The sequence below is a fragment of the Pieris rapae genome, chromosome 19 (genome assembly GCF_905147795.1).
Source record: "Pieris rapae chromosome 19, ilPieRapa1.1, whole genome shotgun sequence".
NCBI lineage: Eukaryota > Metazoa > Arthropoda > Insecta > Lepidoptera > Pieridae > Pieris > Pieris rapae.
This window is the reverse complement of record NC_059527.1, coordinates 5,630,734-5,646,375: the sequence shown is the minus strand read 5'-3', so window position 1 is coordinate 5,646,375 and position 15,642 is coordinate 5,630,734. Positions and strand designations below refer to the sequence as shown.

General features: G+C 34.6%; 1 protein-coding gene across 3 annotated transcripts in view; it reads right to left on the bottom strand.

Annotated features, from left to right (window-relative positions):
* The window catches only part of LOC110995261 (maternal protein pumilio), a 53,915-nt gene that overhangs the window by 26,142 nt on the left and 12,131 nt on the right, over positions 1-15,642 (bottom strand). For all 3 annotated transcript variants that reach the window (XM_022262333.2, XM_022262334.2, XM_022262335.2), the window contains 2 exons: positions 15,294-15,394; positions 13,574-13,717 (listed from right to left, as the gene is read on the bottom strand). In XM_022262333.2, the coding sequence (XP_022118025.2) occupies positions 13,574-13,717; positions 15,294-15,394 (245 nt within the window). The remainder of the gene's footprint in view (positions 1-13,573; positions 13,718-15,293; positions 15,395-15,642) is intronic.

The following is a 15,642-nucleotide window of genomic DNA, read 5'->3' as shown; positions in this document are numbered from 1 at the left end:
ATATTCAGCTACAGCTACATAACACCCGCCTAATCAAGGCATTCACTGAAGCTACATTTCTCCACAAAGTCACGCGATCGTTTTATCGCGCACCTTCTTTCTCTTTTATAGAGCAGATAAAACAAAGTTTGTTTAAAAAGTTCGCATGTCTTCACTAAATAGACGTCCTTGTCGTGACGAGTGGTGTAACACTTCTACACAATATTTTATATCGGTACATTTACATATTATTAAACCCTTTGCAATGGGGCACGTTTGAGTCTTTAGTAAACGAGTCAGGTTGTTCATCGCTTTAAAAGCTTACAAAAAATGTTATTGTACGTTTTGTTTACATTCACACTCATTTGCTGTGATGTGAATACAAACACGAAAAGAATAGTTTGGCAAAGCAAGAAAAGCCGTAGGGAGTCTGCAAAATCCTCGCGAGTCAATTTGGTATTATGAGGTAATGGAGAGTAATGGTTTTGATTTACTCGACTCAGCGGTCGGGAGCGCGGCCGCTGTTAGGTTCGCGGGCGTAGGGTAGGCTCAATTATCGGCCCGCTGGCGCTCTCAATTACAAAGAGGCAAGACTCTCCCGTGGGATTGCACCTTTAACTATGTCAGACTGGACTCATTTGGTGGGAGAAGATTTGGTTTTAGCTATATTGCGTATGCTCAAAAATTCGTGTTTATTTATACAGTCTTAGGAATAGATTAGGAATTTACATTATAAGTTTTATGATCGTTATCATAATAAATATTAACTAATACTATGACTCAAGAAATAAAACAATTTACACCTATGATTTGAAATAGACACTACTCGTTTAATAAATAACGAAACAGAAAATATTTCCGAACCTTTGAAAAAAGTTTTTAGAATAATGCTTCCATTGCTGTTTTATGTAAACAATAGCAGTTTTTTGCCGTTCATTCGCGTATAGTTTCAACATTGCAGCAGCTTTTTATTTACAACTTATTACACTAAGCTAATTTATTAATTTGTATAATGCACATGGTGTGTTTGTTAAGTAGAGATCTAGGCTCATATTTTTATAGCCGCCAGAGTTGTAAAACGATTCAGTCGATAGAACAAATCTGTTTGAGTGTGATCGGGTCGAGTGTCGCGTTTTAATTTGCGCGGCGACATGTGAGTGGAGTCCGTGCTTTGGTTTGCGGGCGGCGACGCGTCGAGTGCCCTGCTAATTGCGACGCCACGTTATCCTCAACATCTCTACTTGCGCTACTATTCTCGATTATAAAATCATGTAGGCACTCATACGAGTTGCAATACCTTTACATTAAAGCAAAAATAAATTATAAACGCAAAGTAAATGCGCGGCACGACAAATTTTACCCAAAGGACATCGCTGATAAGCTATGAGTATGATATCGGTCGAAACATTAATTATTGGAAACGACACGACCGATGAACAACACAAAAGCCCACGCTAATTATATGATATTGTAATGCTTGCAAATAATTTATTCTACAATGCATAAAGGAAGCTGCGAGAGAAGGTCTAAGATTGTTTGAAGTAATTTGTGAAGAAACAAATGAAACGACTTCCCCTCGCCAAACGAAACGCTTTACAAACCGCGCGGCTCATGTAATCGGATAATAAAAAGGGCAAACGCGGTAAATATTAGATGAGGAAGACAGTTTTACGAGCAGTACCTAATTAAGTGGTTAACCAAAAAAAAACAAACCGTTTACGTAGTGATAAGTACGTACTTTACGATTGTACAATTGCGGTTAATTATTCTATTTAATATTTGAAAGTAGTATAAAAGAAACATAATATGATAAATCCGCTGTTAGCTCATACCATGTTCATAAGATATTTGTATTACAGGTGTAAGTATAAAAATACTTGAAATGAGAGCAATTTAATTCAAGGAACTAGTGTATAACGTAAGTACTACAAAAATAAACAGTCCACACCGCCGACTACCTCAGTGTGCGTCGATGAGCGCACGCGCAGATATTTTGAGCGTGCAGGTAGAGTTGTGAGCGTGCGGAATGCGCACTCACCTGAACGAGTCTGATTCACTCGTGCTAAATCAGTGCGCTCCACATACTCTTCAGACATCCATTAATCCTCACAGCTCTATTTTACAAGATACAAAAATTTTATTACAATTACGTAAACGTGTCGTGTAAGTTGTGAATATTTTTTACGAGAACGATAACAATTATCGTATTCATTAAATTAGCTCTCGTTTTATCGACGATTTACGATTTATTTGTTCACTCGTAACGACTTAAGGGGTGTAGCGTTTAATTCTGTCGGGTCGCGGACATGGGTCAGGCCCAAGGCGATTCATTAGTTTGGCCACGTCAAAGCAAACAAATTAACACAAGCGTTGTGTTTTAGCTGGTGATAAAAGGGTGCGAGGACGATGGGCCGTGAGCCAGCTGCGTGTGGGCGCACGATAAATCTTGACGACTCACGATGGGAGTCGATAGAACTGCGGTAGAACTCGTGTCTTACCGCTATAGGCTTAGTTGGTAGTACAATTACATTCCAATGCGATTTATTCATGTCAATTCAATTAAGGAGTTATAAAAAGCGTATTACGAGCTAATCTACTTTATAATGTAATGTCAACCGTAGCCGGTGGTCACATATAGGGGTGCGACAGCGCATCAAGCACGACAGTGGGCCGCGCCCGTCCCCGTCGCCTATAAATGGCTTCAGTTAATTAACTTTAATCAGAGCCACGACCATCTGCCACGCGGGTAACGCCCTCGTAATATTCTGTTACAAATTGTATGGACTGTTATCACCGAAACCTTACACCGAATTAGAAAAACATAACACGGTTAATTGTTTTACAGTAAAATGTACCGATTGAATACAATAAAGGAATTGATCAGAAAAGATGGTAATTCGAAATTTAATATTGAATAGGATAAAGATATTGATACATAAAACAACCTCATTTACTAGCAAGAAGGAATAAAAATGTAAACAGAAGGGCTATTTGAAAAGGGCATAATTATACGTTCGATACGTGTTGTATACGTGTGTACGAGGTTGGAGTCGTAACTACAACGAAACAACACGTAAACGCACTAATAATTACAATAACCAGGTATTATGTAAGCGATAAGCAGTTACGTCGTAGCTATCGCCCGCAAATAGATAGTCAAGTGTAGCGTGCTTGGTGACCATTAACGCAGCGTGACGAATCATCCGGGGTTCATCGGTACGGGGCGGCGAAGCGTGCCCGGCCGCGAGCCCCGGCACGCCTCTCACGCGATCTTATCGTGCTTGCGAACATCGCGGCCGCTGCCCGCTCTTCTCTATTTTTTGAATAACTTAAACATATCACACGATACAAACATTCTTCCGCAATAACTTTCCCTACATTATTAGACGAGCTGCTGCTATCTTATAACGATGTTACTCAGAAACTTTAAAATAAATCTTTTCATAAATTATTGACTACGTATTTTGTTAATCAAAGTCTTGAAAAGGAACTATTGCCAATTTAGCCACAAAACATTGGCAACTTGTTGACACAGCATATTTCTTACCAATAATTCACTTTTAATAATGTAAACTAGACCATGCACAACTATTTCGGAGCTAGTAATTAGCTCTAAATCCTTTGACCAGTTGGCCTAGACCGATACAAACGGCGAGCTAATTAGGCAACGTGGATCTAAAGCCGCAACAGAATTAACGCTTTAGCTTTACCCTTCCGATTTGAGTCACACTTTGTTTATAAACAAATTATTATTAAAACTAATAATAAATAAAAGTTAAACTGCACCTTGTTAAGCTAGTATACTAAATTTGATAAATTTGTTCCAGTAGGTACTAGCCTAAGTTGTGGTTGATGGGATGGTCTTTGCTCAAATGATATTATTACCTAATAACAATTATGCATACACTGCGTAAAAACGATATGTCTCTTGTTCCTTCCATAAATTATCATATTGAACTTTAAAAGTCAGCGTAAATGAGTGGGGTAATTTCCTGGAAAGGCGGGGTATTATATTTCATAGACTAAACAACAAAAGTTGACTTTTAAAAATGCCAAATGTTGATAGAATATTGTTGACACGATGAAATATAGAAAATATTGAAAGACTCCGACCCATCAAAAAAATAATAATTTTATAGATGGGTCGGAGACATGGATATGGAGCCCGACGTGTGTTATGTGTGTGTGTTATTGTGGTCTGGCTCAAATGAGAAAAAAGGGACTAGCATTACACCTAAGTAGCCGTTGCCTTAAGAACAAATCTAGAGAGATATCTATGATATATCTTCAATTCAAAAGTTTGATTTAAGCTGTTTTGGAAATGTTAATTTACGTCTTTTTTTATAAACGTTCATAATCGTACATTGTTACCAATATGATTAAATTAATAATATGTGTATATGATTTGATTTAAAATATTAAATTTCAGAAGAATTTTTAAAATATACATTATAATATGAGAGTTGGATATTTATTTAATTAAATTTCATAGACTATATAGGTATTAGGGACCTTTTGTAAATAATGGTATCTTCCTATAACATACATATATACCAACTTTTATTGGTATTTTTTTCACACCTTTGGTTACACGATTTGTTCAATATCTTATTTGTATTTTAAATCAAATCAATACTTTTGAAGCATATTCAATGCAAACAAACAAGAAATCTAGCCTCTTTCTATTAGAGTAGACTGCTATTGCTGTCTCTACTACATGTTTATATGTACATACATCGAATTGTAGTTACTAGTTTGTTAACTTTGTTGTGTACCCTTGGCGCTATTGTTCAAGCTCTCCACTTAATTTGACACGTAAAAGCTAAACGTTTCACATTTTCACGTGCCCCATTGTAAACATTGTCCCAGATTGTGTTAACAATCAAAGGTTTTCCAACAACACAATAGCCGAGAAGAATGGGATAGTTTTCCGAAAAGGTTACCCCTATTAGGTAGACAATATGTTCAAGCTATATCTGATAAATCAAAAATAACGATAAACAACGTGTAATTAGTGGTATATTAAAATGATACGGTATGGATATTGGACACATTTCAAAAGGATTTCACCGTTGTAATCTCGGGATTGTTACTAAGCCAAAATTTGTCTATGGTGACACTCGCAAGCCTTTAAGGTCACCGAGGTCAGGAAATAAATCGGGTAATTCAGAAATCAGCCTTTATGCTGAATTACACATTGGATGTCTTTTTTTTGGTGCGATATCTTTAGGTTTATTATCTTGTAAAGAGGAACGAAAAGTAGATAGACTTAATTACCAGATAACTGCTTTCATGAAATCTGAAACTTTGGGTAAGATTTATTTATGAAACTTGAGTTAATATAAATAGAATTGTGTTGAAGTACATAAAAACAACTTTGGCTGATAAACTTTTAATACAAATCATGTGGTGCAATGATGCTTTTTTGACTATGAATGCATAGCGTGTATACCTGCATCAGTTAATGCTTCAGTCACGCAATTTCAAATTCATTAGGAATGATGGTAACGGATGGATGGAAAAATTATCACCAAGCCATTATTTTGTGTCTGCATCATGTGTCTCACCAACTCTCAGACCAATTTTATAGTGTGGTTTGAAATTTAATTAGCTACTACCACTACGACAACTCATAACAATTTCTCACAAAACCGTAGCAGTATACATGACAGGGCAAACTGGCTATTGTGCGTACAGGGCGATTGTACTTACGTTAGAACATTTATGATCTAATAAAGTATTCCACAACTTGCCAAGCTATATAAAGCATTTAACACTCGTAATTTACGGAGGGGATAATAAAATTCTAGTAAGAAGGGCCTTCCGGCTGAACAACTGAGCATATGGCGGTTTGCGTGACTATTTCGCGAAACGTTTGTATGGCTTCCTTTGTCTCTTCACGTATTTCGCGTCGCGTGGTGTCGGCGCATCTTGTTTATTAAATGGTATTTGCTTATTTATCAATAATTTTGATTACAATAATTATTTATCGTCAAGCCTTTTATTTAATTCATGGCAATTAATGATATTTACATTAAGTTGCAGTTGAGCATGAAAGCAAGTTTGTTACATCATAATAGGATGTAAGTTCAACTAATTATACCATTTGACGAAGTCGTCAGCATTAAGCACGGACATTAATAACTTTTTTATAATGTATAGCACGATGGTGTAAATTGTTACATGTAGAAAACACCTTGTAATGAAGAAGTCGTCCATCATTGTCACGAAGTAGCAGTCAGCGGCGATGCAATTTAATCAAGCTATATTTCGCGTGGTTTCACTTAATATTATAGGCCTGTAATATCATCCTGCGACAGACACCTAGGCTAATAGTAAATTGAATATAAGATGAGTCTCACTAAACAAAAAACCAGCTCTGCAGTGTTGGTCTAATTTCAGCATGAATCCTTCCTTCCTTTAGGTCGTAGGTTCGTTCGGACTTCGGCAGTGCATCAATTGACTTTATATGTGCGCATTTAAAACTCACTCACAGCAAAAAAATATGAGGAAACCAATATTCCTTAGACCAAAAAGCATGGCATGTGTTACACACATACAGCTTATATCTACTTTCCAAATTAAAAACAAATGATCACGAAACAGATACATATATACATATATTCCAGAAATGTGAGTGGGTCTACAAACGTAGCGCCACTGGTTATATTTTAATTTTTTATGAAATGTATTTTTTTCTTCGTAAGTCCTTGTAATTGTTAAAATGATAATGGTACGTTTCATAATTCACAACAACAACAACAATCAATAATAATAAACTTTTATATCCTTAAAACAAAATTGCTTTCAATAATAAAAATAGATAGTACGGGTGGTGACTGGCGGTGAGCGAACGATTAATCTAAGTTTAGTGAGCTAACAAGAAGAAGGTGAAGTGATCAGCGGGAGCGTTGTTGAAGTTTAATAAGCGTTAGTTAGCGGGCTGGGGCGCATCTGGCAATAAGGCGACTTATCTCCGGTAGCATCGCGGCTACAGCCTACAAATTATTGCTCTCGCATCGCTCACCTATCCAGAATCACTAGACAGGCTGACACGTTATTATTCATCGAATACGTTCACTAACGCCATCGCCGTATCAATTAGGACATGAATTATCGACTTCGATAACCACACTGCTGCTGTCAATACAACAAACTCCATTTCAGCATGTATTGTACATAAATAAAAATTGAATTACGGGTCTACAAAGAAAGAATGATTTCAGTAGGAAATTAGGATTTCAAGTGTGGTGAACCTTTAAAATGCAGTGTAGTGTATGCAGCCGCGTTGGTTCGTCAAAGCGAGAGTAATCTCATAACCGCGGTCCGGACGACGCGGACAGCTTAAGCTGAGCGCCCTCGGGCTTAGTGAGATTTTCTTTGAGCAAACATCACTGTGCCAAGCCGACGTCGCTTCGTCCTCGTATCCATTAGCGTTAAATTTTGTTGTTGTCGTACTCATAATGGCTAATTATTCCGCTATTTATACCTAGAGAGAGAAGAAGGTACTTTTTACAAGGATAATACCTGAGGCTTTACGTTTGAATAATTATTTTAGAGCGTTTATAACTTTTACCTACACTTTTGGTGTAGAACAAATAAGAATACATATATCATAATATCGATCACATGATATTTGTCATTAAGAATACCAAAACTTATTCATATGCATACTTACTATAAGAATCATAAAGTTATTTAATTTAAATATGTTCCTTTCTATATACAGTATATAATACTATCGTGTGGACATGAGAAAACCTTTTCACACTGGTGAAACTTCTATAGATCGGAAGTAAATCTTCTATAGACAGGCAAAAAAACGTTACTAGAAATAATTGCTAAGTTCACAGTGGTTTTCATGATAAAAAAACATGGCGGAGACAATAAGCCACGAAACTTTATGCAAGCCGTTACGGCTTCCCCGTTACAGGTATACTTCAATTTCTCCGCGATCATCCATGCGGATCGGCGCAATCGGGCGCGGCTGAGCGGTTCTGATCCGATTCGCGGCAGCAACTTCGATTACAACATTATTCTATTCACTTCTTCCGCAAAAAAAAAACGTTTTTTTACGTGAACTCGCAATGAAACCACGCTTACTTCAATGATAAATTATTTGTGAAACTACAACAAAACCATTTTATACGAAAGTAACAAGAAATTACATTGTTTATTATAGTGTTTAGAAGTTTATTAAACAAAAGTGAGCTAGCCACGTTGTTTGTTTGATAACAAAGCGTAGAGGACTTTGCGGACTCACCACACCATACTGATTACAGCTCCATATTTAATGAGCTACTCACCGTTAGCTCACTACAGGGGCAGACTAATTTCAATACCCTCTAGATTATTTAATAAAGTGTGCTATGCGTTACGCGCAGTAAAACAAAAGGAAAACAACGGCAATTAGTTCTAGAGACAATAGCTTTTCCTCATAAGAGTATCTTTGTGGTACACAAATTACACATTCTTGTATGCTATTTCAAAGTGCACGAAGAGAAAAATGTGAAAATGCTCAAGAGAAAGTGTTTCATATGTGTGCAAGTGGCGGGAGGGCGAGAGGCGGAGGCGGCGCAAGACGGGCCGAGCACAGTTTAATTTCCCACGAGGTCGATCTCGGCGCCGCGCGCATAGCCCGCGGGAATTAATTGCCAGTAATGAATAGTCAAGTGAACATCCGTTAATTATGTATGGATGTACACGAATTAACAAATTAAGCCAGATTCGCGTAGCATTCACGTAGAAATCTTAAGATGTTCTTTTAAGTTGTTAATTATAAAAGTTGAGTCATATGCGAAAACACTAAGTTTAGATTCCTTTCTTAACATTTACTATTTTACATGTAGCATACGTACACAAGAGTGCAAACAGTATATTGCAAATTTTCACACGATTCGCAAATCGGAGCAACTCCCAAGTTACAACATGACATTGTCATACGTTCATTCACCTCTTGTAACGTGCTACTTGTTTATGCCGACACCGCGAATGAAAAATAAATAGAACTTTATTCGAATTCACGGATCTAATGTAAAAATAACCCATTAATAACTTCATATGGTAAGTTCATATATGTATGTATAAATAAATTTAATTTTGTATTTTTTATATTAGACTTGAGTACGATGCGAAAGTTTAAGAAATCTCTCTATACGTGAAGTCATTTGGACTGTAAAAATAAGGAATAATCTAGTGAAACAGTTGCTTCGTGCTAAATCAATCCAAGAAGCACAAAAGCGTTACGAAAGCATTGGTTCGGCAGTTTGTATTCGATAAGGCTTTATGGACGCTACGCCGCGCCAGCCTCCATCCGAGAAGATTGTATCGCATATTTGCGCGGTTACAATCGGTAATGGTGTGTGCAGTTAGGGTGTACGCTTATTGCTTCCTAGTCATCGTGAGAACAGCTCCGGAGATAGTCACTCGTTAAAAGCACGCGTTCCTATATAACACTAACGGTAACACCTACATACATGAATAAACGCTCCATGTAAATTGCGGAGCGTAGAGGCTTCACGAGCTCGATTAGGCGTTACTCAAATATAAGCCTGTAGCTAGTTTTGAGTTACTTAATATTTAATTACGTAGGTTTCTATGCGTGACCACGTAAGGTTAACGACATTAATTTATGTGACGCTAATAGAAAGTAACAGGTGGAAATTATGATACTTATCGATTGCATTAGAATAGCAAAAAAAAAACGCTTCGGAATTTGAATAAGATTCTTCAATTGAAACTCACGCAGATTGAAATACTCAAACGCTAACGCCATACCAATTCGTATTTCCATACAGAAAATATTTTTGTTTCTGTACATTTATAACAATTTTTCTTATAATAAACTCGTGATTTACAGATAATAATTAATCCCCAAATAAATTCATATACTTTACGGGGTAGTGAAAATTTAACTATTTTATTATAAAATGATCATTAGCCCCTTAATTAATGATTTATTACTACACCAAAAATTACATTAATCTGTTAGTAACCGTATTTTTCACTTCAAGAAACTGAAGGCGGAAAGCTTTAAATATGACGTATGTTTATAAGTATATGTTTAAGACAACGAAATTTATTATAAAAGGAACCCATGAAGACAAGAGTTTTGCGTAATGTTATAGAATCCACAAAAATAATATTTCCATTCTTATCTTCAGTTACGCGAGAAAATAAATAGCAAACAATTTCTACAATAATGTTTTATTGTAGAAAATATCAGGTGGTATTATAGATGGGCATAAGGGCATTAATTGTTACTTCTAATTTGAATAAATAAAAAACTCAGATTGTTTACGTAACTGTATAACATATATTGCGATATAGTAACTATTATGTAATGAAATATAACCTTAAAAAACAACCAATGTCAAAATTGTAATTGAAATGCTCTACGGAGGTATGGAGGTTTAATTTTTTTCATTGTTGACGTCGTCGGTTACGAATGTGCTTCAATCATAAACAATGGAGTGCCAGTCTTTAAAACCTTTCCTCTCTATTTATAGTTAAGAGTATTACTACAATTGTTTTTCACTGAAACTTTAAATTCAATGCTAACGCCTTACGTAAATGTTCTGTAAAACCATTTGACGTTAACCTTGGGCCCAACCAGACGTTGCCATAGAATCAAGATTATAGATGTTACACAAAAATTTAAAATAATCTAGTATAATAAATATTATTAAAACTTAAACCTAATATATTTTTAAATATGTCTGAAGAGTCGTCTCTAAAAATTATATCGATAATGATGACTGTCCGTGTTTTATTTAATATATGCTAGCAAAAATTATAAGAACGAGTTTTTTTGACTAATATTTTTAACAATTTTTATTAGATAATTAATTCAGCCAAAATAAAAAAATAATGAAAGAAAAGTCATAAAATCTGTTTCTATGAATGAAATAATTACATATTTAGTTTACTTTTTGGGAATGATTTTTATTTTACTAGTGGTAAATATATTATAGAGCGCTGGCGCTTATAAGCGTAGTGTTCTCGTCTCAATGGAGCGAGGGCGACTGACTAGTGAAACAAAGGTATGCCAATGCCTAAAGTTCGCGTGAGATAAGACGAATGATACAGTGTTTCGCGGAACAAAATTGAACTAAATGCCAAATGCTTTTTATTTAAATACTTCGTAAATTATACAATATATCATAAAATCGCTAGTAACATCTCTCGGCCAAACTAATATGCTATTGAATTAATTTTTGCCTCCATATTAATTAATACTCCTCATGATTCAATAAAAACGATATTAGACAAAACTTACTTTAACCTTTCTGATTTTTTTGTATCGTGGAATTTATATTGTGTTTTTATTATTTAGACAACCATTAAATAAAAGTAAAGGATCAATACATACATATTGTTTAAATTTAAACATCACATATTTAATCTTCCGTAATATCTACGATCACTGATTTTGGTAATAGCCTGCTCTTAAGAATGATATTTAAAGAAACATGTTATATTAGTGTTTCTTTTAGGGCGTATTTTTTATATCTCAGTATTGGATTTTGAAATAAAGAGGGATAAAAGTATCTAATGAGTATTTTTATAAGGCTGCTCGTTGCGTCCCTTATAATATGGATGTATTGTTATTTGTGTTTTTTTAATGCTACAAAACATACAAATACACATGACATACAAATTATTACATTAAATAAATAAAAAATATTCGACTAACGGCTTCGGTTAGTTTTATTTATTTACTTTGTATCAATTAAGGTTTGATTCTTCAAGGCTAAAATTCTATCAAAATTATAGTTAGAGAACATAACTCAAATTCAAAAATTCAAAATTTATTTATTCATGTAGGTAACAATGTACACTTATAAACGTCAAAAAAAGAAATATTAAATGAATTTAATTTTACATTTACTGCCAGTTCTCAAATCAAGGGCGTAGAACGGAAGAGAAGAACTGGCAATAAACTCTCCGCCACTCTTTTTAAACTAAATCCCATTAGTAATAAGACACCGCAATTTAATCCCGTCAAAAAGGTCATCCTACTAAAATTTAACGTCCGCATAGAATATAGGAGTAAGCAACAATTGTTATGTAAGTAATGAAACATAAAATTTGACCGATGATGTGATTGTGATTTTATGCTAACAATTTTTACCACAGCTAAGAATTTATTTCCTAGTACTCGATAACCTTATGTTTATTTGTTTATGTGTTCCAACGTGCTTAAAAGAGCCTGAATGAAGATGCCTGTACGTGTTTAAAAAAGCATTGCAACCAACTAAAATAATGCATATAGGAATCTTATTGTATTGTTATTAAAATTTTCTACCTTTAAAAACGTTATCTGATATACCTAAGCATAAAATATTTCCATTTTTTGTAGCTATCTATCTACTAACTAGTATTTACTTGATTTATAGGATAGACCAGGCCGACAAACAACCAACTTGATTTTTCGTTCAGATAAAAAAAAACAGGATTCCCCACTAGCCCGTGTTCATCTATGAAAACTCGTAAAAACCAAGGCCTGTACTTCCAACACCGACAGCGATACCAATCCCGCCGTTTTTTGTGCAAGTTCCATGCTTACATATGCATGATACGATTAACATTCATATAAGAAGTACCGGGATATTTAGCTACATGTCGAACATTTCGGAGTAGACAGCAGAGGACATTAAATATTTTGATACATAAGAAATAATTTTGATTTTGGCTGACAATGATAAATATTCAGAAGTAAGTTTCACAAGCGCTTAAATGAAGTTTATAGCATGTCGCATGGCGTACAGTTATATTAACAGTACGCTTCAGTAAGATTTAAAAAATATTCCACCAGGTCTGGTGTAACACAAGGCAGTACTTTGGGGCCGTTAGGATTTTTGTTAATGATAAATGACTGATGGCTTTAGGTTCGCAAATGATTTTAAAACGTCCATATTTATAAGAGGGTCAAAATGTTTATGTTTGCAGCATGAAAACTGTCACGTAAATTGTGCGAAAGAAATGGACTCGCAATTGAATATCAAAAAGTTTGTAGATATTTCATTAGAGCAAGGTTCCCGATTATTTTTAATTTTGACACGAGACTAATTACTTCGTACTAACTACACGTGAAAGAAATCAAGGATTTTGGAGTACAGTTAACTGCAGATTGAAATATATTGTACAGATAGCGGTATAGGAATCTGTTCTTCATCTTGCGTACGATTGGTATATTTTCTAAAGAATTTTGTTCTTTTATTATGCCTATTACAATTGAGAAATGATTTTTTTCTTTTATAACTGCAATGTTAACCAGTTGATAAACAACCAAAAACTGTTTATTTTTATGGTATTTTCTTGGATAATAAACATGTCATGATACACATTTAACTTGTATAGCAAATTAATCTAGTTCAGCGTTCAAAATCTAAAAATTTAAAGGCATAATGTGATAAGTTTTCGATTATCACGGTCGCAGCTTTTTATATGGAAAGCAAAGTTGAATGCCATTTTTTTAAAGAAGTATTAGTTTTTTTTTTAGAAACCAGAAGTTAGTTCTAACTTTGGTACCTCAAACACGTTGAAAATAAACATGTCATGCATGAAGAGTATAATGAAATCTACAACTGACCTGTACGTCAAAGGGCTGATGGTGCTGCGTGGAGTCGGGAGCGGGCTGAACCGAAGCGCCGTTAACGAGGGCGCCACCGCCCACGCCACTGGCCGCCCCGCCCACGCCGCCGCCTACTCCCCCCACGCCTACGCCACCAGCGTACTGTAAGAATAAAGCTATTATAGTAAACTAGCTTAGGTAGATAGACCTTGATACCAAGCTGATCGTCGGCGCCGACAGTTAGCGCGCGTTATTAGTGAAGCAGACAATAAAAATGGTATATAAAAAACGCCGGCTTAGAACGCGGGGTTTCATATTTCTAGGGTTACAATACACCAATAAGAAGGACGTATAGCAAATCAGCTATAAACAATTATTTCATTTAAAACCTTATCCTTAGCCTGTTAAAAATAAAATAAAATAAATTTATTAATCAGGAAACCAAACACACATGATTTTATTAGAAACAAAAAGAAGAGATAAAATGTGATGGTAGGTATTGTATTGTATGGCAGTTTCACAGAATAATATTTTTTTTACAAGGCAGCAGACGGAAAGGCCAACTAGACAATAAATTATTATCTACTTTTGAGTGTTAGCCTAGTGGCTAACATTCTGAAAATTATGAATGTTTTATTTGAACTGTTATAACAGTTAAAAATTTAAAAATAACAATTTGTTATATATTGACTAATAAATAAACTGAAAAGGTTTTTAAAACCTAGTCAAATAGCCTATTTATACGGCATACAAGACAAAAGAAAAGTTACTATTGTCTCACAATTCCATAATATTTAGTTGATAGCTGATGTAGTTTGCTCTCATGATAAATGCTATACTAAGAAAATTCTGATGATGTTATAAAAAGGCGGCTTAATCACTTAGTTATGACATATCCATACCATTATTAGCATATAATCATTTAGCATATTATTACTCTTGGCACTGCTACAACTTTTATATAGGAGAAAGTGGAGCCGCCTTTTCTCGTGGGATGTAGACCTGGCATTTAATGAAGACATTGTAATTCAAGAGACGCTTACAATCATCGTCTTTACCACTATGCAAGCCACTAACTGAGAAACTCTTTAGACAAAGTATTGTAGGAACCCCTTGAAAAAACAGTGGGACTATACTGACTGCGCTTGTATGTTTCTTGTATTGTAAGGGTACGAACTCACGACCTCAGGGAGGAGTTTATTTCGTTCATTCTCTTAACTTAATCCAAATAATAAACGTTTTTAATAATATATTATTATTATTACTATGCGTAGATATGTATTATCAAAACAGGGTTAACGTTTTATTTCATAAGAACATTTATTTTCATTACCAAAAATTAAAATAGACTTTGAAACAATTCCTGTTTTAACAGACGACTATAAATCGATAAGAATGCACAAATGAAAAATAATTACACACTAAACAAAAAAAAACAAACAAGAAATTAATAATAAAATTAATTAGGAAAAACCAAATTACCTAAAAAATATACAAGAAATAACTACTATTGTCACCAAGTAATAGAAGTTCACTCAACGGACGATAAAAAAGGTCAGTTTAGTTAATACAACGCAGCATGTGCTTTAGAAAGTTAGTCCTAACTGTAGTCTGTAGTCTGTGGTCCTACTGTTGCCTAACACACATGAAGTAATGTATAAGTAACATGTATGTGTAATTGATAAATAGCAGTTTTTCATAAATAAACTGTTATAATTTTGACTTTATTATTTATTACCTGTTGTGTATTTGCAAAGCTGTTGTTGTCAAATTGAGGATGCTGTTCCATTTGTAGAACAAGTTCAATGTGTTGGTTCATGGAGTCATTCAGGGTCATGCCTGTAAACAAAACATGTTAAGTAGTTTTAAATTAAAAACCAAATACAATAGTGTATTTTTTGTTCAAACAACTTTTTATATACATTTTAGACACATTAGGCGATAAGATTTAAATTCTTAATCGGATTTCCGTAAAAATATAAAAGTTGAATGGTTTTGTTTTCCTCAGAGAGAGAATTATGACACACAGTGTAAACACAATTTTACGAAAAGAGAGAAGTTGTAGAGAAATATAGTTAAAATATTGT